Source organism: Rattus norvegicus, chromosome 13, assembly GCF_021556685.1.
Source record: "Rattus norvegicus strain SHRSP/BbbUtx chromosome 13, alternate assembly SHRSP_T2T, whole genome shotgun sequence".
Classification (NCBI taxonomy): domain Eukaryota; kingdom Metazoa; phylum Chordata; class Mammalia; order Rodentia; family Muridae; genus Rattus; species Rattus norvegicus.
Window position 1 is genome coordinate 44,704,552 of NC_141546.1, and position 26,234 is coordinate 44,730,785.

Here is a 26,234-nt window from a genome sequence, read left to right on the forward strand (position 1 = left end):
CCCCAATGGAGGGGCACTTGCCAGGACATTACCTCAGCAGTATACAGCTTAATGCTTAGTTAAGCTGTCTTAGTTAGGATTTCCATTGCAGTGAAGAAACAGCATACCAAGGCAACTTTTATAAAGGACAATATTTAATTGGGGGCTCCCTTATGGGTTCAGAGGTTCAGTCCATTATTAACAAGGCAGGAAACATGGCAGCATCCAGGCAGGTATGGCACTAGAGACAGAGCTGAGAGTTCTATATCTTACTCCGAAGAGAACCAGAAGCTAGGAGAAAGGTCTCAAAGCCCAGTAACACACCTATTCCAACAAGGCCACACCTTTTAATAGTGCCACTCTCTAGGCCAAGCATATTTAAACCACCACATTCTACAACCTGACCCCCATAGGCTTGTTCAAACATATGAGTCTATGGGCACTACACCTAGTTATAGCATAACACAAAATATATTTTAGTCCACATTCAAGAGTCCCCATAGACTGTACCTGGAGCAGACCCAGTCCCACAGTTCTCTGTACCCAAATCCTGTTGGAGAGAGGACTGCTCTCAGAAGTGCAGACAATCCTGAGAGCTCAGGGGAGACCACTACCTCTGCTCACATTCCTGGCCCAAGAGGAACCCCCCTAGAGCCCTCTGGACACAGGAACCTACTAGCAGTCAGGGTAGATCCTTCCAGTCTCCTCCTGTGCCCAGAGCTGAAAGACAGTAGCCAGGAGTGCTGACACCCTGAGAGCAGAGGTAAGGCCAACATCTGTGCTGACACAAAGGCTTACAGTAGGGTCAAGCCATGGTCAGAGACAGCAAGACCAGCTAACACCAGAGACAACCAAATGGTGAGAGGCAAGCACAGGAACCTAAGAAAGAGAAACTAAGACTACTTGGCATCATCAGAATTTAGTTCTCCCACCAAAGCAAATACTGGATACCCCAACACACCAGAAAAGCAAGATTTGGATTTAAAATCACATCTCATGATGATGACAGAGGACATTAAGAATGACATAAATAACTCCCTTAAAGAAATACAGAACAACACAGGTAAATGAGTAGAAGCCCTTAAAGAGAAAACACAAAAATCACTTAAAGAATTACAGGAAAACACAACTAAGCAGGTGAAGGAATTGAACAAAACCATCCAGGATCTAGAAATGGAAATAGAAATAACGAAGAAAGCTCAAAGGGAGACAACCCTGGAGATAGAAAACATTGACACAAAAGTCAAAAAAAAATGTAAAATACAAAAAGCTCCTAGCCCAAAACATTCAAGAAATCCAGGACACAAAGAGAAGATCAAACCTAAGGATAATAGGTATAGAAGAGAGTGAAGACTCTCAACTTAAAGGGCCAGTAAATATCCTCAACAAAATTATAGAAGAAAACTTCCCTAACCTAAAGAAAGAGATGCCCATAAACATACAAGAAGCCTACAGAACTCCAAATAGATTGGACCAGAAAAGATATTCCTCCTATCACATAATAGTCAAAACACCAAAAGCACAAAACAAAGAAAGAATATAAAAAGCAGTAAGAAGAAAAGATCAAGTAACATATAAATACAGACCTATCAGAATTACACCAGACTTCTCAACAGAGACTATGAAAGCCAGATGATCCTGGGCAGATGTCATACAGACACTAAGAGAACACAAATAGGCTACTATATCCAGCAAAACTCTCAATTAACATAGATGGAGAAACCAAAATATTTCATGACAAAACCAAATTTACACAATATCTTTCCACAAATCCAGCCATACAAAAGACGGAAAACTCCAACACAAAGAGGGAAACCACACCCTAGAAAAAGCAAGAAAGTAATCTTCTTGCAACAAGCCCAAAAGAAGAGAGATACACAAACATAATTCCACCTCTAAAAACAAAAATAACAGGAAACAACAATAACTATTGCTTAATATCTCTTAATGTAAATGGACCCAATTCCCTAATAAAAATACATAGAATAAGAGACTGGATACGCAAAGAGGACCCAACATTTTGCTGCATACAGGAAACACACCTCAGAGACAAAGACAGACACTACCTCAGACTAGAAGACTGGAAAACAATTTTTGAAGCAAATGGTCCCAAGAAAAAAGCTGGAGTAGCCATTCTAATATTGAATAAAATTGACTTTCAACCAAAAGTTATCAAAAAAAGATAAGGACACTTCATATTCATCAAAAGAAAAACCCACCAAGATGAACTCTCAATCCTGAATCTATGCTCCAAATGCAAGGGCACCTACATTCATAAAAGAATCCTTACTAAAGCTCAAAGCACACATTGCAACTCACAAAATAATAGTGGGAGATTTCAACACCCCACAATGGACAGATCATGGAAACAGAAATTAAACAGAGACATAGAGAAATTAACAGAAGTTATGAACCAAATGGATTTAACAAATATTTATAGAACATTTAATCCTAAAACAAAAAAAAATATGCCTTCTTCTCCGCATGTCATGGTACCTTCTCCAAAACTGACCATATCATTAAACAGGCCTCAACAGGTACAGAAAGATAGAAATAATCCCATGCGTCCTATCAGACCACCATGGGCTAAAGCTGGTCTTCAATAACAATAAGGGAAGAACACCCACATATACATGGAAGTTGAACAATGCTCTACTCAATAATAACTTGGTCAAGGAAGAAAGAAAGAAATTAAAGACTTTTTAGAATTTAATGAAAATAAAGGCACAACATACCCAAACTTATGGGACACGATGAAAGCTGTGCTAAGAGGACAACTCATAGCTCTGATTGCCTCCAAAAAGAAACAGGAGAGAGTATACACTAGCAGCTTGATAGCACACCTAAAAGCACTCTAGAACAAAAAGAAGCAAATACACCCAGGAGGAGAAGGCAAGAAATAAACTCAGGGCTGAAATCAATCAAGTAGAAACAAAAAAGACTATACAAAGAATCAACAAAACCAGAAACTGGTTCTTTGAGAAAATCAACAAGATAGATAAACCCTTAGCCAGACTAACCAGAGGGCACAGAATATTCAACTTAACAAAATCAGAAATGAAAAGGAAGACGTAACAACAGAATCTGAGGAAAACAAAACAAAACAAAACAAAAAAATCAGATCCTACTACAAAAGCCTTTATTCAACAAAACTGGAAAATCTGGATGAAATGTGAAATGGACAATTTTCTAAATAGATACCAGGTGCCAAAGTTAAATTGGGATCAGATAAACCATCTAAACAGTCCCAAAACTCCTAAAGAAATAGAAGCAGTCATTAAAAGTCTCCCAACCAAAAAAAAGCCCAGGACTAGATAGGTTTAATGCAGAATTCTATCAGACCTTCATAGAAGACCTCATACCAATACTGTCCAAACTATTCCACAAAATAGAAACAGAAGGAACACTACCCAATTCCTTCTATGAAGCCACAATTATGCTTATACCTAAACCACACAAAGACCCAATGAAGAAAGAAAAGTTCCAATCAATTTCCCTTATGAATATCAAAGCAAAAATACTCAATAAAATCCTCACAAACTGAATCCAAGAACATATCAAAACAATCATCCATCATGATCAAATAGGCTTCATCCCAGGGATCCAGGGATGGTTCAATATACAGAAATTCATCAACATAATCTACTATATAATCAAATTGAAGGGAAAAAACCACACGATCATCTCATTAGATGCTGAGAAAGCATCTGGCAAAATTCAACACCCCTTCATGTTAAAAGTCTTGGAAAGATCAGGAATTCAAGCCCCATACCTAAACATAGTAAAAGCAAGCAATATACAGCAAACCAGTAGCCAACATCAAACTAAATGGAGAGAAACCTGAAGCAATTCCACTAAAATAAGTGACTAGACAAGGCTGTCCATTGTCTCCCTACTTATTCAACATAGGACTCAAAGTCCTAGCCAGACAATTAAAGGAGGTCAAAAGGATACAAATGGGAAAGGAAGAAGTCAAAATATCACTATTGGCAAATGATATGATAGTACACGTAAGTGACCCCAAAAGTTCCACCAGAGAACTACTAGGCCTGATAAACAACTTCAGCAAAGTGGCTGGATATAAAATTAATTCAAATCAGTAGCCTTTCTCTACTCAAAGGATAAACAGGCTGAGAAAGAAATTATAGAAATGACACCCTTCACAATAGTCACAAATAACATAAAATACCTCGGTGTGACTCTAGCCAAGCAAGAAAGATCTATATGACAAGAACTTCGACTCTTTGAAGAAAGAAATTGAAGATCTCAGAAGATGGAAAATTCTCCCATGCTCATGGATTGGCAGGATTTATATAGTAAAAATGGCCATTTTGCCAAAAGCAGTCTACAGGTTCAATGCAATTCTCATCAAAATTTCGAACTCAATTCTTCATAGAGTTAGAAAGAGCAATTTGCAAATTCATTTGGAATAACCAAAAAAAAAAAAAACAGGATAACAAAAACTATCATCAACAATAAAAGAACTTCTGGGGGAATCACCATCCCTGACTTCAAGCAATATTGCAGAGCAATAGTAATAAAAACTGTATGGTATTGGTAAAGAGACAGGCAGGTAGATCATTGAAGACCCAGAAATGAACCCACACACCTATAGTCACTTGATCTTTGACAAAAGAGCTAAAACCATAGAGTGGAAAAAATATAACATTTTTGACAAATACAGAGGCGAACACTAGCAGCAATCCAGTGAACTGTGAATGGGCTCCCTGTTGGAGGAGTTAGAGAAAGGACTGAACCCCATAAGAACATCAGTACTGTGCATCCAGAGCTCCCAAGGACTAAACCACCACCCAAAGAGTACACATGAACAGACCCATGGCTCCAGTTGCATATGTAGCAGAGGACGGCCTTGTTGTGCACCGATGCAAGGAGAAGCCCTTGGTCCTGCCAAGGCTGGAACCCCCAGTGTAGGGGAATATCAGGGCAGGGAGGTGGGAAGGGGTATGTGGCTGGGGAGGGAGAACAGCCTCATAGAAGAGGGGGAGAGGTGTGATAGGGTGTTTATGGAGAGGAAATTTGGAAAGGGGATAACCTTTGAAATGTAAATTAAAAAATGTCCAATAAAAAAGAAATGCCAGTCATAAAAAAAAGAGTACCCATAGTCTATAACAGTCTTAATGTTAAAAGTCCAAATTTCAGTCTCCTCTGAGATTCATCCAATCACTTAACTGTAATCGCCTATAAAATCAAAATATATATTACATACCTCCAACATCATAAAATATACTTTACTATTCCAAAAAAGTCACAGTGAGGAAATACTGGGACAAAGCAAGACCAAAAACGATCGGAACAAACTCTAAACTTGGTCTCCATGTCCAAAGTCAAAGCATTCTTCAGGTCTTCAACTCTTTTCATCTTTGTTAACTGCTGTTTTGGCAGATCTGGCATTCAGCAGCAACAAACATCGTTCTCTTGGGCTGGTTCAACTCCCTATTGGTAGCTTTCCTTTGCAGGTATCCCATAGTTCTGGTATCTCAAACATCTTGGGATTTCCAAGGTAACTTCAATGTTACAGCTTCTCGTTCCAGTATCTGGAATCCATACATGATTTTCTGAACTTATCTAAAGAGCTTGAGTCACTTCTATAACTCTGCCCTCTGTAGAACTCGAGGCTCTGGTGGATCCACTCCACTGCTGCTGCTATTTTTGGTGGTCATCCCATGAAACTAGCATCTCTAATACACTGGGGTTTTTTCATTGCAATTAGGCTTCACCAACAGCCTCTCATAGGCCCAACTTCTTTGCCTGACCCCTTCAGTCCTGGGCCATGAAATCCAGCTGAGGCTACACCTTCACCAGTGGTGTTCTGGCCTCTCACAGTACCAAGCCCCAGCTGCTCTTTATGACCCCTTCATGCCTTCAAAACACCACCACCTGGGTGATTCTTACTCATTATCAAGTCCAGATGCATCACATGGCTTTATCTCTGGAACATAGCTTCTTTGTCCTCTCAGAAAACACTTCCCAGATTTCAACTCAGAAATGCCGGTCATTTCTTAATTTCTTGCCTCCAGCTAACCAGCAACAATTGTCCAAATAGTCCTTTCTATTCTTGATTCTAAAAAGTTAGAGCCACATGGCCAAAGCTGCAGAGTTTTGCTACTTGCTGGAGCTGGAATATGGTCCCTTTGTTCTATTACATTATTACCAGCTTTCTGTTTTCCAACTGCCTAAGCTTGGCTGTCCTGGAACTTGCTCTGTAGATTGAACTTAGAGACCTGCAGCATGGCTCCGTCTCCTGAATGCTGCATACCACCATATTTGGGCTTAAGCTTTTCTTTATCTGGAAATTGCTCTCTACCAGGCTTGCTTTGAACTCAGAGGTCTCCTTGCCTCTGTCTCCTGGGATTAAAGGCATGTACCAACATGCCTGGGCCTAAACTTTTCATGGTCACTATGCCTTCCAGCTTCAAGCTTGTGCCTTCCATTTTCCAGATTGTAGTTCATTTCAGATTAAAAGACCAAATAGAAACTATAACCAGGTAACAACGCCTAGCATAATATAACAATCCTTTGTTCAACTGCAAACACATAAACAATAAGCTTAACTGGGTGGGATCTTGTTTGCTATAAAGCACTCCCTTAATTCCATTTAATAACGTTGAGCATGGTATTAAGCTCCCTTCTACTTCTTGGTGCCCCTTTACTTTATGAACAATACATTTTGTATTTTTCCTTTCTCAGTTTGTTCCTTTTCATTAAAATACTCTTCATAAGAGGGAACTTTAGTAACCAAACAACAGAATTTATACCAGGCTGTTTTGAGTCTTCCTTTATTGAAGCAATTAATCTAAATCTCTTCACCTAAGCTTCGGACTCTTTGGACAATGGCAAAAAACAGCCATGTTCTTCACTGAAATATCACAAGAAGTCTGCAGGAGGAGGTACTGATATTAAGGTCTGGTTTGCTAATTGGTTCTTGATCCTGTCAATAAAGAAGACCTGGAGCCAATTGCTGGACAGAAGGGACAGGTGGGATCCAGGAGGAAAAAGAAGACATGGGGAAAGAGAGGGGAATTTTCAGATAGACTTTGGAAGGGGAAGCACGAAACAATCATATTTGATCTCAGGGAAGGTTGCTTCTGTCCTTCTTAAAAGGGGAAACAAAAAAAAATATTAATAGGAGGAAATATAGAGACAAAGTTTGGAACAGAAACTGAAGGAAAGGCCATCCAGAGACTGCCCCACCTGGGGATCCTGCCCATACACATACAGCCACCAAACCCAGACAATATGCTGATGTCAAGAAGTGCATGCTGACAGGAGCCTGATATAGCTGTCCCCTGAGAGGCTCTGCCAGAGCCTGACAAATACAGAGGCGGAGGCTCGCAGCCAACCATTGAATTGAGAATGTGGTCCCCATTGGAGGAGTTAGAGAAAGGACTGAAGGAGCTGAAGGGGTTTGCAACCCCATAAGAACAATACCAACCAACCAGAGCTCCCAGGGACTAAACCACCATCCAAAGAGCACACATGGACAGACCTATAGCTCCAGCTGCATATGTAGCAAAGGACGGCTTTGTTGGGCACCAATAGGAGGAGAAGCCCTTCTTAGTCCTGCCAAGGCTCAACCCCCCAAGGGAATGTCAGGGCGGGGAGGTGGGAAGGGGTGGGTGGTTGGGTGGGGGAACACCCTCATAGAAGAAGAAGGAAATGGGATAGGAAATTGGAAAAGGGGATAACATTTGACACGTAAATAAAAATATATCCCATTGAGACCCTGTGGGAAAGAGACCTCACCGCCTGGTCAGGTGGGCACTCCTAAGGCTGCAGAGCGGAAGAGACCACCAACACTGCCCACCCCTGCCCACATCCCTGGCCCAAGAGGAAACTGTATAAGGCCTCTGGGCTCCCGTGGGGGAGGGCCCAGGAGCGGCAGGACCCCTGCCTGAGACACTGCCAGAACCTGAAGGAAACAGACCGGATAAACAGTTCTCTGCACCCAAATCCCGTAAGAGGGAGAGCTAAACCCTCAGAGAGGCAGACACGCCTGGGAAACCAGAAGAGACTGCACTCTGCATACACATCTCGGACGCCAGAGGAAAACACCAAAGGCCATCTGGAACCCTGGTGCACTGAAGCTCCCGGAAGGGGCGGCGCATATCTTCCTGGTTGCTGCCACTGCAGAGAGCCCTTCGGCAGCACCCCACGAGCGAACTTGAGCCTCGGGACCACAGGTAAGACCAACCTTTCTGCTGCAAGAAAGCTGCGTGGTGAACTCAAGACACAGGCCCACAGGAACAGCTGAAGACCTGTAGAGAGGAAAACTACACGCCCGAAAGCAAAACACTCTGTCCCCATAACTGACTGAAAGAGAGGAAAACAGGTCTACAGCACTCCTGACACAGAGGCTTATAGGACAGTCTAGCCACTGTCAGAATAGCAGGACAAAGTAACACTAGAGATAATCTGATGGTGAGAGGCAAGCGCAGGAACCCAAGCAACAGAAACCAAGACTACATGGCATCATCGGAGCCCAATTCTCCCACCAAAACAAACATGGAATATCCAAACACACCAGAAAAGCAAGATCTAGTTTCAAAATCATATTTGATCATGATGCTGGAGGACTTCAAGAAAGACATGAAGAACTCCCTTAGGGAAACACAGGAAAACATTAATAAACAAGTAGAAGCCTACAGAGAGGAATCGCAAAAATCCCTGAAAGAATTCCAGGAAAATGCAATCAAACAGTTGAAGGAACTAAAAATGGAAATAGAAGCAATCAAGAAAGAACACATGGAAACAACCCTGGATATAGAAAACCAAAAGAAGAGACAAGGAGCTGTAGATACAAGCCTCACCAACAGAATACAAGAGATGGAAGAGAGAATCTCATGAGCAGAAGATTCCATAGAAATCATTGACTCAACTGTCAAAGATAATGTAAAGCGGAAAAAGCTACTGGTCCAAAACATACAGGAAATCCAGGACTCAATGAGAAGATCAAACCTAAGGATAATAGGTATAGAAGAGAGTGAAGACTCCCAGCTCAAAGGACCAGTAAATATCTTCAACAAAATCATAGAAGAAAACTTCCCTAACCTAAAAAAAGAGATACCCATAGGCATACAAGAAGCCTACAGAACTCCAAATAGATTGGACCAGAAAAGAAACATCTCCCGTCACATAATTGTCAAAACACCAAACGCACAAAATAAAGAAAGAATATTAAAAGCAGTAATGGAAAAAGGTCAAGTAACATATAAAGGCAGACCTATCAGAATCACACCAGACTTTTCGCAAGAAACTATGAAGGCCAGAAGATCCTGGACTGATGTCATACAGACCCTAAGAGAACACAAATGCCAGCCCAGGTTACTGTATCCTGCAAAACTCTCAATTAACATAGATGGAGAAAACAAGATATTCCATGACAAAACCAAATTTACACAATATCTTTCTACAAATCCAGCACTACAAAGGATAATAAATGGTAAAGCCCAACATAAGGAGGCAAGCTATACCCTAGAAGAAGCAAGAAACTAATCGTCTTGGCAACAAAACAAAGAGAATGAAAGCACACAAACATAACCTCACATCCAAATATGAATATAACGGGAAGCAATAATCACTATTCCTTAATATCTCTCAACATCAATGGCCTCAACTCCCCAATAAAAAGACATAGATTAACAAACTGGATACGGAACGAGGACCCTGCATTCTGCTGCCTACAGGAAACACACCTCAGAGACAAAGACAGACATTACCTCAGAGTGAAAGGCTGGAAAACAACTTTCCAAGCAAATGGTCAGAAGAAGCAAGCTGGAGTAGCCATTCTAATATCAAATAAAATCAATTTTCAACTAAAAGTCATCAAAAAAGATAAGGAAGGACACTTCATATTCATCAAAGGAAAAATCCACCAAGATGAACTCTCAATCCTAAATATCTATGCCCCAAATACAAGGGCACCTACATATGCAAAAGAAACCTTACTAGAGCTCAAAACACACATTGCACCTCACACAATAATAGTGGGAGATTTCAACACCCCACTCTCATCAATGGACAGATCATGGAAACAGAAATTAAACAGAGATGTAGACAGACTAAGAGAAGTCATGAGCCAAATGGACTTAACGGATATTTATAGAACATTCTATCCTAAAGCAAAAGGATATACCTTCTTCTCAGCTCCTCATGGTACTTTCTCCAAAATTGACCATATAATTGGTCAAAAAACGGGCCTCAACAGGTACAGAAAGATAGAAATAATCCCATGCGTGCTATCGGACTACCACGGCCTAAAACTGGTCTTCAATAACAATCAAGGAAGAATGCCCACATATACGTGGAAATTGAACAATGCTCTACTCAATGATAACCTGGTCAAGGAAGAAAGAAAGAAAGAAATTAAAAACTTTTTAGAATTTAATGAAAATGAAGGTACAACATACCCAAACTTATGGGACACAATGAAAGCTGTGCTAAGAGGAAAACTCATAGCGCTGAGTGCCTGCAGAAAGAAACAGGAAAGAGCATATGTCAGCAGCTTGACAGCACACCTAAAAGCTCTAGAACAAAAAGAAGCAAATACACCCAGGAGGAGTAGAAGGCAGGAAATAATCAAACTCAGAGCTGAAATCAACCAAGTAGAAACAAAAAGGACCATAGAAAGAATCAACAGAACCAAAAGTTGGTTCTTTGAGAAAATCAACAAGATAGATAAACCCTTAGCCAGACTAACGAGAGGACACAGAGAGTGCGTCCAAATTAACAAATTCAGAAATGAAAAGGGAGACATAACAACAGATTCAGAGGAAATTCAAAAAAATCATCAGATCTTACTATAAAAACCTATATTCAACAAAACTTGAAAATCTTCAGGAAATGGACAATTTCCTAGACAGATACCAGGTACCGAAGTTAAATCAGGAACAGATAAACCAGTTAAACAACCCCATAACTCCTAAGGAAATAGAAGCAGTCATTAAAGGTCTCCCAACCAAAAAGAGCCCAGGTCCAGACGGGTCTAGTGCAGAATTCTATCAAACCTTCAGAGAAGACCTCATACCAATATTATCCAAACTATTCCACAAAATTGAAACAGATGGATCACTACCGAATACCTTCTACGAAGCCACAATTACTCTTCTACCTAAACCACACAAAGACACAACAAAGAAAGAGAACTTCAGACCAATTTCCCTTATGAATATCGACGCAAAAATACTCAACAAAATTCTGGCAAACCGAATCCAAGAGCACATCAAAACAATCATCCACCATGACCAAGTAGGCTTCATCCCAGGCATGCAGGGATGGTTTAATATATGGAAAACCATCAACGTGATCCATTATATAAACAAACTGAAAGAACAAAACCACATGATCATTTCATTAGACGCTGAGAAAGCATTTGACAAAATTCAACACCCCTTCATGATAAAAGTCCTGGAAAGAATAGGAATTCAAGGCCCATACCTGAACATAGTAAAAGCCATATACAGCAAACCAATTGCTAACATTAAACTAAATGGAGAGAAACTTGAAGCAATCCCACTAAAATCAGGGACTAGACAAGGCTGCCCACTCTCTCCCTACTTATTCAATATAGTTCTTGAAGTTCTAGCCAGAGCAATCAGACAACAAAAGGAGGTCAAGGGGATAGAGATCGGAAAAGAAGAAGTCAAAATATCACTATTTGCAGATGATATGATAGTATATTTAAGTGATCCCAAAAGTTCCACCAGAGAACTACTAAAGCTGATAAACAACTTCAGCAAAGTGGCTGGGTATAAAATTAACTCAAATAAATCAGTTGCCTTCCTCTATACAAAAGAGAAACAAGCCGAGAAAGAAATTAGGGAAACGACACCCTTCATAATAGACCCAAATAATATAAAGTACCTCTTTAGTCATAAGGGAAATGCAAATCAAAACAACCCTGAGATTTCACCTCACACCAGTGAGAATGGCTAAGATCAAAAACTCAGGGGACAGCAGATGCTGGCGAGGATGTGGAGAAAGAGGAACACTCCTCCATTGTTGGTGGGATTGCAAACTGGTACAACCATTCTGGAAATCAGTCTGGAGGATCCTCAGAAAATTGGACATTGAACTGCCTGAGGATCCAGCTATACCTCTCTTGGGCATATACCCAAAAGATGCCCCAACATATAAAAAAGACACGTGCTCCACTATGTTCATTGCAGCCTTATTTATAATAGCCAGAAGCTGGAAAGAACCCAGATGCCCTTCAACAGAGGAATGGATACAGAAAATGTGGTGCATCTACACAATGGAATATTACTCAGCTATCAAAAACAACGAGTTTATGAAATTCGTAGGCAAATGGTTGGAACTGGAAAACATCATCCTGAGTGAGCTAACCCAATCACAGAAAGACATACATGGTATGCACTCATTGATAAGTGGCTATTAGCCCAAATGCTTGAATTACCCTAGATGCCTAGAACAAATGAAACTCAAGACGGATGATCAAAATGTGAATGCTTCACTCCTTCTTTAAAAGGGGAACAAGAATACCCTTGGCAGGGAAGAGAGAGGCAAAGATTAAAACAGAGGCAGAAGGAACACCCATTCAGAGCCTGCCCCACATGTGGCCCATACATATACAGCCACCCAATTAGACAAGATGGATGAAGCAAAGAAGTGCAGACCGACAGGAGCCGGATGTAGATCGCTCCTGAGAGACACAGCCAGAATACAGCAAATACAGAGGCGAATGCCAGCAGCAAACCACTGAACTGAGAATAGGACCCCCGTTGAAGGAATCAGAGAAAGAACTGGAAGATCTTGAAGGGGCTCGAGACCCCATATGTACAACAATGCCAAGCAACCAGAGCTTCCAGGGACTAAGCCACTACCTAAAGACTATACATGGACTGACCCTGGACTCTGACCTCATAGGTAGCAATGAATATCCTAGTAAGAGCACCAGTGGAAGGGGAAGCCCTGGGTCCTGCTAAGACTGAACCCCCAGTGAACTAGACTGGTGGGGGGAGGGCGGCAATGGGGGGAGGGTTGGGAGGGGAACACCCATAAGGAAGGGGAGGGGGGAGGGGGATGTTTGCCCGGATACTGGGAAAGGGAATAACACTCGAAATGTATATAAGAAATACTCAAGTTAATAATAAAAAAAAAAAAGAAAAAAAAAAGAAAAAAAATATATCCCATTAAAAAAAAAAATCTTGGGGAAGCTAGAACCGGCAGCCTCCACCACCAGATAGCCAAGGAGATCAGTGGAGGCTAGCTGATTTGAGCCATTAAGCTTAGGGCAGGAGAAGAGATGGGGATACTAAATTACTAAGGGAATACATTTCCAGGCGGGAGGTATTTGAGCTCAGCAATTGTAAAGTAATAAAAGCTGTCTGGGTGTTTTTCATCTGTTGAGCAAAGGTGGGGAGAGAGGGAAACTGGGTAGGTGCTGGGCACTTGGTGAAAATAAACTGATGGACAAAAGGGAACCGGGAGGGGCCAGAGCACTGGCAGCAGCTCCCGGGAAAGGAGGTAGTATTTTTTAAAAATACATGCAACAACAGTTTCTAGGCCACATACTAACTTCTCCATTGAAAACTCTTGGACCAAATCTACACAGTTCAAATCACCATCAGCACCAATGTATTCCTACTCTTACCAATGGTCCATTAAACCCCACTTAAAGCATTCCACTATCCCCCAAATCCAAAGTCCCAAAATCCACATTCCTCCAAACAAAAAAATGGTAAGGCCTCTCAGAGAAATACTCCTATCCCTGGTACCAACTTTTGTCTTACGGTTTCCAGTGCTTTGAAGAGACGCCATGATCAAATCAACTCTTATAAAGACAGCATTTAACTGGGCCTGGCTTACAGGTTCAGGGGTTCAGTCCATTATCATCAAGACAGGAAACATGGCAGCATCCAGGCAGGCTTGAGGCTGGAGGTGCTGAGAGTTCTACATCTTGTTCTGAAGGGAACCAGGAGAACACTGTCTTCTGGGTAGCTAGGAGAAGGGTCTCAAAAGCCCACTCCCAGAGTAACATGCTTCGTTCAACAAGGGTACACCTCCTAATAGTGCCACTCCCTGGGCCAAATATATTCAAACCACCACACTGCCTGATTTTATTATTATTCCCCCCCTCTCCTTAACATTGCATCAAACAAACCAGATTTCCTATGGGTGGACTCCTGGCTAGTTGATTGACAGGTCCAGTTATTTAACTCTTAACAGCAGACAATAGTATATAATGTTTTGGGAGGCTCGGAATGTCAGGTCTCTACCCAAGGACAGAGGTAAAGCTTAGATCCTGTTTCTTTGATCAGGAGGAAGTAGCGTTACCTTAATAGAACTCAACAATGCCCAGGCACCGCCATCTTTTCATACAGTAATTGAAACCGTACTGGGCCTGCCCTTCTAGTGTCATCAAGAAAACCAGAGGTGGGCTCTTCAACCAGGAAAAGGGCCTCAATGGCCTCCAAGGCTATTAATACCCCTCCCCCAAAACTTAAGGAAGTATGTTTAACCTGACTTGTTTGTGCCTTCCTCTAGGAACTGGAGGCTCTCAGCCAACCATTGAATTGAGAATGTGGTCCCCATTGGAGGAGTTAGAGAAAGGACTGAAGAAGCTAAAGGGACTTACAACCCCATAAGAACAATACCAACCAACCGGAGCTCCCAGGGACTAAACCACCATCCAAAGAGCACACATGGACAGACCCATGGCTCCAGCTGCACATGTAGCGGAGGACGGCGTTGTTGGGCACTAGTTATTACTAGTTTGAGTCATTACGGGGCAATCAACAGGAAGCTGCTAAATATTTGTAAATCAATGAATAAATGTCTAGACTAGTAGTAACAAATGTCTATAACAATCCTATTGACTTTGAAATGCTAGAGAAACTTGATAGTTACTAACTGAAACACCACAATAGCTGGAAACAGATACCATTTAATAATTTCAAACATCCTTAATAAACTTTCAAGTACATTTTGGAAAATGTTAATATTTTGTGCATATGTAATGTATCAAATGATGTGTTTTTGCATGCGAATTGAAAATTTCATTGTACCTTTTAATTAAAAATAACTTTATTTTCTTATTACAAAAGCAGTATATGTTGTTGAGATATTTTAGCATGGTTTTACTTATCTAAGAGAGAACCTGTTTTCCAGAGAAATACATTTCTTGGTTTATAATAAAATCAATAAGAAAAAAAATTGAAAAATCTACAGTCATAACAGTTACCATTCTTTGACATATACAAACATTTACGCTCTACACATTTAACTTAAGGTAATACTATAGACATTAGGCTCAGCGTTCAAGCCGCCTACAATGCTAGCAGAACACTGAGAACAGAAATGACATTCTGATAAATACATGCAAACTCACACAAAATAAATAGCTTCATAAAAATACCATCTGATCATCAGAAAGGGGTGCACTTCAATGCAGAGAGCATCCTATACCACAAGAAAAAAAACCCTGTAGTACAGTATGCTGCATCAGCCACGGGGAAACGCCTGTCCCAGGCAGAGGGAGGAGGGAGCCTCTCTCCGGGGACATGCATACATAGAAAGCAAGCAGCAGCCTGGGAGTCAGTGAACTGCCAGCAGCTCATCACATCCTCCTTGGGTAACAGTCTCCAGTATTGTCTACAGTATGAAAGAACATTTAGAAAAAGCACATTTTATTACTTTTCTTGCTACTTATCTTTCTGCCCAACAAGTGTGCAGCTTCAGTGAAATGGAACAAAGAACCACAGTAACACTGGTGAGGTACAGTACACTTTGTGGCTTCTGCATTCTTCTTCAGAAGTAACACTAGGGGTGCCCTCATGGTAATAGTGAGTATGCATCAGACACTCAGTGACCTGCGGACAGCAATCGGATTCTTCTGAAGGAGACACTCACTCATAGATGCCCCACGGCTTTGCCGCATCTGCCACGTGCTGTGGGAGACCTGCTGATCACAGGAGTGACAGCGTCAACAGGCACCGAGCATAGGCCCACTGCTCCCGCAGGCACAGGCACAGCTTTCCACAGACGACATCAACTAGACACAGGGGCATGGCTGCTTCTGCCTATTTTGAAATTTAAAAAAAAAAGAAGCCATCTCTATTTCTTCATGGGTTGGAGATGGTCCCTTCAGTCCCAACCCCTCAGGAGGCACTGGTTCAGTCCTGTCTATCTGTGTGAGTTACAAGCCTCAGAGAGAAAACAGTAGCTACGAGAGAATGTAAGGGTTGGTCCCTTTGGGGAAGTCCAGCAGCCAGACCCTGCACCAAAGGATATGGAACAAGGAAAACTTCTCTATGTGGGAAGGGAACCATGGACACTACTCTTCTGCTACCAGAGAAGAGCACTTGCGAGCTTAGTTTCCGACGCCCTCCATTCACCTGGTGCTCTGTCTCATCTCCCACACTGCAGGAGGCGACCACTAGCACTCAGACTGCACTTCACCCTGCTCTCCTCCGTCCGGTGAAAAGAGCAGCTCTCATGGAGCAGAAAAGGCTTCCTGAAGTTCACCCTCATCTAGAAACCAATTCTGAAGCAGTGCATTCACACATTAGGCAAATCTCCAGCTAAGGATGCAGTCAGTCGGCCACAGGTAGAATGCTGAATGCCTCTGTTAGAATGGCATTTGCAAATTTGGTTCAAAAGAGACAAGAACTAACTTGTTCAGGCTGTTGACGACTTTTTGAGGCACAGTGTAGTAATGTTCCTGTTGGGCATGAGGGGTAGAAATGCAGTGAAGGTTTCCCACGCCTTACTGTTGGTAGCCTCAAATGAGACGTTCCCACTTAACTTCCTGTTCTAGCCTCAGGGATGCTGGCATGCCAAGCTTTTTGGTAGATCCAGTTCCTCGGAGAGGTCTGGCCTCAGCCTCACATCAGGAGAGCAAAGTGAGGGATGCCATTGAGGGGCGTCTATGCTTAGCCAGCACATTCTCCACTTCCTAGGGGTCAGAAAGAGAAGCAAAGCTGTTATACCACAGCCGAATGATGAACAAAGAAAAGTAAAAAGAATCCGTCCCCAACCCTGCCACTGTTGCGGCATCCCCATGTCGAAGTGCATGTGAGGTCACTACTGTGCCTGCACACACCTTGACTCTGGGGACTCAGGTAAACCTCAATGGCTTCTTTCCCTGACAAGGGAAAGACAGTCATAGGGCATGTGGACCATAAGCTACATGTCTTAGATATAAAGCACAGATGGGCTGGATCTCTGTGGTAATCCAGGCTGCAACAGCCTAGAGACCACACACACACACACACACACACACACACACACACACACACACACACACACACACACACACACAGTACCAATGAAGCCACAGGTCATATCACTTCTAAGAAGGGTTCCAATGATATGGTTACCTTATTCCACCCTGACATGAGCAGTCAGAGTAGATCCACCTCTGCTTGGTTAACCTTGAACTGGTATTTAACATTTACCTTGTCAGAAATGCTTCCCCTTAGAAAGCTTGTTTCTAAAGTATTGAATGTGCTTATGGATCCAACCACCTAGTAATCCTGTTAAAATCCTGGTTTAGTAGTTTTTGGAGGAAGCCTCTGATTCTACATTACTAATGAGCTCTGGTCCTCGCTAGAGCACTGTAGAATGAGGCAAAAGGACAGTGGCCAACCATCTGCCTGCTCCAGAAGTTAAGTACCGTCTCACTTCTAAGCAGGCTGAAGTCTGCTTAGAACCAGCAAAAACAACAGGTCAGGGAATTCTGAAAGATCTTCCAAATTTTTCTGCACAATAAATGACAAAAGTTAAGTGTTGTATGGTCTATTATAATTCTTATTTCTTGGACAGGTACCAGAAAGTGCGCATGACTACCAAAGTTGATTTACTTGCTACCAATAGTGTCCCTCCCATCGTCCCCCAGGAGGTGGCGAAAGAGAGCCATGCCTATAACCGGGCATGAAGCAATCTGAGAACTTATGTTGCTCTGCTTGGCAAGCGTGAGGCAGCTTCAGAAGACAGGAGGTGGAAAGAACAACTCAGAAGACAAACCGAAAAATAAAAATAAAACCAGAAGCCTTCCAATAAGTTCAAGTTACTCAACAATTTTATTAACCCGTTCTATACAGACATGCACATAAAACACAGTTCAAATACAATTATATACTTTAAATGTACCTGATGCAAGATTTCATTGTCAACATCACGAGAATAAATCAGAATGCTACTAAGGATTAACATCTTCACTTTCCGCAGAGCTGTGCCTAGGAAATCTGCAATAAAACTGTTCCTGGGCTTCCCAATGCTGCCCACTGCTATCCAAACAAGGCAGGCTCAGGTCTCTCCATCACATGCCCACTTGTGAGCAGCCCTTTGCATCTGCCACAGGAAAACCACATCTGAGTAAGTGGACTACACACAATTCAGAATGTTTGTAAACCGAGTCGTGCAAATTAGTCCCAGGGCCAGGGAAAGGCTCACAGGAAGGAAGAGTCTGACCCACTCTTAGGATATTTCCCTTTGTGTAAGATTAAGAGTAGATTAAAAACAGCAGACTCTCAGTGAGCACACTACAGCCCACAGCAGGGAAGGGTGGAGAAGATGCAGAAGGTTCAGGAATCGATAGTAAAAGGAAAATTCTACCCTAAAGCAGGAGACTGGATAAAATGACCTCAAGTAAAGTCACAACTCCTCTGGCATTACCTAAACTAGGATCACAAAATGCTACACAAGTAATCTACAACCTACATCTTTTGAAAAATAATGAGAAGTTGGACCACAGTCATACAATATTGTCTGTGAAAAGTCATGGTGTACACAACTTTTCCATAAAGGAAACATGGAAAATGCTCACTTTTTTCTTATAGGAATACTAGCAAGGAAATACAATCATGTGCATATCCTACCAGTCAGCACAATAAGGAAGGATGGACTACTGGTAAAAAGACCATTAGCCTTCTGGACACCACAAAACTATTCTTAGCCACACTTCTGATGTGTGTCCGTCACCTCCGGGGAAGAGCCAAGACCTTGCATAGCTGTCCTGCTTAACTGTTAGGGATTTTTAAAGTTGAAATGCCTTAAAACACAAACAAGGCAATCTAGGAAAGCTGGGAGATTTACTGAAACAAATTTGACAGCAAACACAGCATTCTTCTGAGCTGGCAAGGTAGTGAAGGGTGCATGAAACGTCACCACTCAGAGCGGCCTCAACTACCTGGCATCTTTCTCCTGCCCACCGGTCACTCCAAGCACTAATGAGCTCCTCTGGGACATAGATCACACAGCTGTCTCCAGAAGAATCATCAGGCAGATTTATTTTCTAACAATTATACTGTTTGTTTTTTAAATAAGATGTGTGGAGATCAACTACCAACTTCAAAAAGGATTACGTAGATCCTTGTCTGAAATGCTCAACCATTTGCTCTAGGAACAGAAGCATGCTGTATCCCTAACTTTGCCTTCTTAGGAATCAGAACTAATGGCAAGCACACAGCATAATGCATGTCTAAAAATGACAAAATGATTCATTTACCAAGAGAAAAAGCTCTACTCCAATCATCAGTAAATGTAAATTCTAATTTGGAAATAAGGTAGGACAGACAGTACTAGTTGCTCTTTCAAGTCCTTTCCTGATTCTCTCACTCAGTATTGTTTTGTCTTTTGTATTTGTTTTCTGCAGTACTGGGGATGGAACTCACAGATTCCTATAGGATAGGCAAGAACTCTATCACTGAACCTTATCTCCAGGACCCCTCCCACCATTTTCCCAGGTTTTATCTCCCATTCAGTTGTGAGTTAAAAATAAATAAATAAACTATTATTTTTTCTTCCCTGTTTTATACAGGTAGATTCAAGTCTTCACCTATTTTTCCCATGAGAAAACTGAAAGCCTCAACTCCAGGTACACTAGAAGTCATATTCTCTTTGCAGGGTTTGTGACACACAGACACAGCACATCCAGGTAAAGCTCACACTAGTAAGTAACAAGGGCAGAGGGAAAACTTCCCTAAACTCTGGGATTAGAGTACTTTCCACTCCGTGTCTCCCCGCCACTCCTGCTCAGCTACTCTGAAGGACCTTGTTCTGAAAGCTGAAGGGAGCTGAAACTCCTGCTGCCTCACAGTTCCAGCTTCTGGTCCTTGCTGGAGAGGGATGACAAGACTTCCCCAGACCTTCTCAGAGTACAAGTGAACTGACACGGTGAGAATGAAGAGCAAGCAGCACACTGAGCGTCCACCCCTAAAGACGGCACTCACAACAGGCTAGCTCAATTCCAAGTGGTCAGAAAAGCCTCCTTTCACGAGCTGGACCCGCAGCAGCCGTTAGACCAACGCTCTTCCTCTTCCACCTCAGCAGCTCTGGACTACTCTTACCTTGCAGCAGAAAAAAAACTGAATGACAGTTTGGACCAGAGTTGCAATAACTAAGCAGTAGACAAGGCAACTGTGTAAACGTGCCAGCCACACCACGCACACACCTCATCCTCACACTGTGGGAGGACACGCCACCCCCTCCAGTCTCACGCCCACAGAACAAGGAAGCGATCAGAGGACAAGCCATATTCTACCCTAATGTCAGCTCTTCCAGAACGTGAGACTGTTTCACAAATATTCTATCTCTTGCCTTTTTATTTTATTTTTAATATTTCACACATGAGTACTGTATTCTAGGCCTCCTGATCCCCATTAAACTCTTCCAAGGTTTCTCCCACTCCTTCAAGTTCATAATCCCTTTTTCTAGTTATGGTGGCATGCATGTGTGTATATACACACAGATATATGTATATATTTGTATAAATGTAATATACATATGGGTGTGTGCGTGTGTGTGCGTGTGTGTGTGTGTGCATGTGTGTGTGTGTGTGTGTGTGTGTGTGTTTAAAAATCCACCCTAGATGAAGAACCACATGCACTTAATGGCCGCAGAGTGAGGAAGACAGTCTTCTCCAGGAACAAGCCCTTAGAAGGTTTATCTGACCTCAGAAAGTCAGCCTTCAACACCTGTACAAGCCTGACCTCTCAAAGGTCCTTTGCTGTTGTTGTTGTTTTGTTTTGTTTTTGTTTGTAATCACCAGGTCCAGGAAACTGACATTTTTGTTTTGTCATTTTGTATGTGTTTTCCACACCACACCCAGAGCCCACCACCAAAGGCAAATGGGGGACAGTGCACACTGCCTGACTGGAATTCCCAGTGACTGTGTCTTGGATGGAGCAGAGGTAAGGGCTCAAGGGCAGCTGTCAGCAGCCCGTGCTTTCCATCTCAGTGCACTACACTGTGAGGGCATTTTCAGCATGGATCCAAGAACATGCGTTTAGTTAGTAATTTCCTGCATATCCCCCTTGCAGTGCCAAAGATAAAAGATGGGACTAGAATCTAGAATACCTTTCTAACAAAGCAGCCTGCCTTTGAGAGGGTTACTCAGTCAACCTAATTCCAAAGAATTGTCTTTTCAGAACCAATAATTCATAATTTCCAGTCTTATACTTTGTCTAAGATACCAATAGACTGGTATTTTTCTATTCAGATTCATAAAGTGGGACTGAAAAGATTTAGTTTCAGTATTATTTATGTGTATTTGTGTGTCTCTGTGTATACAAACTCCATGTGTGAAAATACCTGGGGAGCCCAGAGGAAGGCATAGACGCCCCAGAGCTGCAGTTGCAGGCTGCTGTAAGCAGCTCAACGGGAATGCTAGGGACCAAGCTTTGGGCCTCTGGAAGAGCAGCGTGTGCTGTTATAACTGAGCCATCTCTCCAGCTCCGCAGGGCCTTCTTAACCTCGGACTAACTCTTAACGAATATCAAGACTCCAATTCTAGAGTTCGAAAGCAGTACTCAGCCTGTCTCAAGGGAACAGAGGTATGTAGATATTTCAGACATTCTACAGCACAGACTAAGGAATGTTTCTGGATAAGAACTAGGCAAAAAGCTTTCTATAATAAGACAAAAACAAAGAAAACTGCTAACTTTCTCAACACCTGGTCCCATATGACAAACTGAGAGGTAGGGAATCCCCTGTTTCTTCTGAAAAATCTCATGAGATCTTTAGATGTGTCCCTTAGAAACATGTACCAGAGTGGGCTGGTAATGAGCTTAGCAGCAGAGTTAGCAAACACAAGGCCCTGGGCAAATATGGAGAATCCCCTTCAAGCAAGAAATAGATACATATAAACTTTCAAGAGCCAAACCCCAGAAGACTTCTTGAAATATTGTGATATTTTCTTATATAAACAAAATGCCCACAATAAGACAGGTTATAAATTCATCATCAAAACTTTTTTCATGATCAAAGAATAATTTTTTGTGTAAAACCTTAGCTTTAGGAAATTTTATTCCAAAAGGTACTGGTAAACAATGAGCTGCTTCGCTGAACTTACTGAAGAGCCTCACTTTCGCCTGGAGAAATTCAGGACTCAGTGGTGCTTTTAAACAGCCCCAAAGGTCATGGGCTACAGGAATTACCAGAATGGCAAAGAAAATGAGAGCTGTAGAACAAAAGTTCTCACTGTAAATTCATAAGAACTAGACTTCACCTCAGCCTGGGCCCATTTCATAGCCAGCAAAGGACTGTCTGGCTCTTTAAGTAGGAACACAAACCCAGACATATCCATATTCTTCGAGCCAGTTCCCCAGGGCAGCAAAAACTTAGGAATGTTTCTCATGAAAAGAGGCAAGTGCTCTCACCCTATGTCCATTTGCAAACTCCAGGGCTTTCTGTAGATGTTCTGTAGCCTGGGCTGACCCTTGCTGGACCTGGCTGGAGAGGAAGGGAGAAGGGAAGGGAAAAGACTCTCCCAGTGCAGACCCAGACCAGCGTGCAGACAGCACCAATGGGGCTTAGATAGCTATCAACAGTCCCTTACTTTAAGACATCACAATGTCATGCATCACGCCAGACAGCCCAAAGAGAAGCTATAGGACAGGGAAGTTAAGGATATGAAGACAGATTTAAAGACACACATGAGGGACAGATAGGTTGCTACATCTCACTCTACTCAGCACTCCTCCCAGCAACCCTCCCTTACACACACACACACACACACACACACACACACACACACACACACTTCACAAAGACTGGGGTCAGACATCAGGAAACAGAAGAACCAAGTCTATGACTCATGCTTGGCTCCTCTTCTGTCAGATCATCTCATCTAAAAACCCAACTTGCCATCCTGCCCCCGGCTGAGGTGTTTACACTAGAGAATGGCTGCTCTGCACACGTCTGAGCTCAGATTCCATGTTCAGATTAACACTGGGACAGGAGTGGGGTACAGTTAAGTGACTTCTTGATTGATTAGTGACAAGGGCAAGAGGCCATAGCTGGAGGAAACACACAGTCACACCACCGGAATGCTGACTTGGGTCTTCGGCTGGTCCGCCCCTTCTTGCATATCCAGGGCACGGAGAGGGCTGAGGGGCTTGAGGGGTCGGCTCCCAACACTGTAATTTCTTGGACGCCTTATTGTGTTCGAACTGGACAGAGGCGTAAAGCTGTTCCTTCTCATCCTTACAGGGGTTTGGCTCTTGGGGAAGTTGTGCTGATTGGAAATGGAGGGACACCACATACATGAAAGCCATACCAAAACCTTACCCACAGAGGTTAAACAACTCTCCTGAGCATAACTGCTCCTCCTTCTGCCCTCCTGAACACAGGTCATAGTCTGGGCCCTAGCCCCGGAGGAACAAAAGGGGTGTCATGGGAAAAGCCTGGCCATCATGTTGAAGAGCAGTAAGGGAACCAACAAAGGGGTTTATTTAACCACACTGGTTGCCAAGAACAGACCATGGAGGTGACCTGCATCTACTGATACACTGGCAATGCCCCCCTGAATCCTGCTTTGTAAATGAAAGCTTCCCTAGGGGTACAGCAGGGAATTTGTACATTTTTTACCTCTGCAAACACTTTCTACATTGAACTCAATTCCCAGATGCTAACTTTCAAGGCTAAGATTCGTAAAGAAGTACTCGTTTAAAAGAACTAAAAATTGCCTCATCTTTGCCTCTTGGAAGTAAAGAGACATAGAGAACATGAATTCAGGATTTGTGTTTTGTACATAAAAGAAACCCAAGTCTCTTGATTCCAAGATTCAGGGTGAGCAGAAAATACTTACAGTTGGCTTGTCACGATGTGTGTCCACAGCTTCCACATTCAGTGTAATTGTTTCCACTTTGCAACCTGAAAAAACAGGAAGGAAGAACTGTCAAAGCCAAGCATGACGGCTCACCCCCTGAAAACCCAGTACTTGGAGGCTGAGGCAGGTGGATTGTCATAGGCCCCACACTAGCTGGAGTTCCAAGTTAGAACCAACTAGTGTGAGACCCCCCAACCCCAAAGCAAAACCAAACCAAACCAAGCACAAGACATAAACAACCAACAAAGTGGGGTAGGTTAGAAAGAGAGGAGGAGGAAAAGAGAAAAGCCGTCAAGAGCAAACTCAAAAGAACACTTTAGTCTCAGCATAGCAAAGCATACACTGGGGCATATGTGTACTCCCAGACTCGTGCACATGCTGTTCTCAAGCAGAAGCAACGAATGGAACATCCCTTAGACAACTGCTGCATCCCGACAGTCCGTGGTCCCACCTCTCACTGACTCATGCTCATAGTTACCATAGGCCACAGGAGTAAGTTTGAAGATGATGTGGAGGGGGCACCTCAAGTACGGCAACTCATCTGAAAGAAGGAGGACCCAGGAGGGAAGTCTTAGTATTACAGAACAAGGTCATGCGAGGGAGAGAGAATGTAAGGGCTCATGAGTTTTTTCACCCTGACCATCACCTAGAGTTGTACCACTTCTCCCCTAATTCAGGAAACTGTCAAATCCAAAGGAGTCACCCATACTACTGAGTGGTCAGGAAGGAAGGAAGGAAGGGCAATCTAGATCTGAAATACAGACAAAAAAGGCCAGTTCCTGAAGCCAAGGCCTCTTGGAAATAAGACCATGGCCCACTGAGCATTCAGAGTCAGTCAAAGGCTTCAAGTGGCCTGCTGACTGGGGAAAGAAAGAGCTTTCCTAAAACAAGTGCTCTTCTCCCACCCCAAAGGGTGAAGACTGCTCTCATAAACCATCTGTCATAGCTGAGAGACAAACTGACTGCTCGACCACCAGCCCTGATGCTGCCAGTAATGTCAGCCTGAGGCTGGCCCCTCAGGCAGCATCGATCAGCCGTCCTCCACGGCCAGCTCTTGTGGCAGCAGACTCAAGTGACCAGTGACGGAGCAATGACTGCTGGGAGCTCCTCGCTGCTGCCTGAAGAATGTACTCTAGTATGAGTGGAAGAAAGGGAATCTGGCTGCCACCAAGTCTAGCCTATCCCTCTGGCTGTGCTTACCCCCTCCCCCACTCCTTCCCTCAAATGGCACCTGCGCCTTTATCCAAGAAGTAGGCCAGGAGGCAGCGCATGACAGCCTGGTGAGAGATAACGAGGACGTTGCCTTGCCGCTCCAGCTCCATGATCACAGGCTCCAGCCGCTGCACCAGGTCCTGGTATGACTTTGAGGGGAAGTAAGGAGAGCTGGTAAGAGGCCAGGAGCATGCTGGCAGCCAAGTTGGTGGCTGAGTTCCAGAGTCAAGAGACTACTCATGGAGTGCCTCTATGTTGCCTAACTGCCCCAGGCCTGGTTTCTAAAGAAGACTCAGATCTTTCAGAAGCAATATTTAGATCAAACACACAGTTCAAGGAATGTTAAGTGTGAATTCAATTTATTTCTCTTTTCCTCACACGCACTAAAAGAAGCAGTGTGTAGAGCAACAAAAGAGTTCTGCAGGCTTCCTGAACCTCCGCTATTTCATCTATTTACCTTTGCCACACACACTTCCCTATGGTAGGGGCCACATCGACAGTGAAGGATAGTGCCTCAGACATGGTAAGGAAGTAACTCCTACTCACTTGGTGACTCTATCTGCTTTGAAGTAGCAGGAACAGAATGGAAAATGCAGGATCATGTTTATTCTCAACATTCTCAACTCGATCTTCTCACCCTGTTCCCTAGAGAGCTTAACCAATTCATCAAGTGTCAGGCACGGGTGGTCTGAGCTGAATTCAACAGTCTGACCTAAGACAGGTTAACAAATGGTGCCTAACCCACCCTCTCTTCTCTCTTTCAGGTCAGTGCCCAGCAAAGTACTAGACGGCTACACAGAGGGAAGACTCACCTCCCCACCAGGATATCGATACAGATACTTCTCTTGATCTCGAAGTGCAAATTCCTCTGGATACCGTTGTTCGATCTCCGAATAAGTCATCTCCTCACACACGCCCTACAAAGAGCCATAGCAGAGTCAGGACATAGGCAGTC

The 26,234-nt window shown here is 43.0% G+C and overlaps 1 protein-coding gene across 40 annotated transcripts in view; it reads right to left on the reverse strand.

The window, feature by feature from the left end:
• Pfkfb2 (6-phosphofructo-2-kinase/fructose-2,6-biphosphatase 2) overlaps positions 1–26,234 on the reverse strand; it is a 54,839-nt gene that overhangs the window by 1,310 nt on the left and 27,295 nt on the right. For 6 of the 40 annotated variants that reach the window (XM_087580017.1, XM_087580018.1, XM_087580027.1 and 3 more), the window contains 5 exons: positions 26,092–26,196; positions 25,299–25,428; positions 24,546–24,608; positions 24,047–24,111; positions 16,666–16,912 (listed from right to left, as the gene is read on the reverse strand). In XM_087580017.1, coding sequence (XP_087436143.1) covers positions 16,847–16,912; positions 24,047–24,111; positions 24,546–24,608; positions 25,299–25,428; positions 26,092–26,196 — 429 coding nt within the window. In that variant the 3' untranslated portion in view covers positions 16,666–16,846. 40 annotated transcript variants of the gene reach the window in all.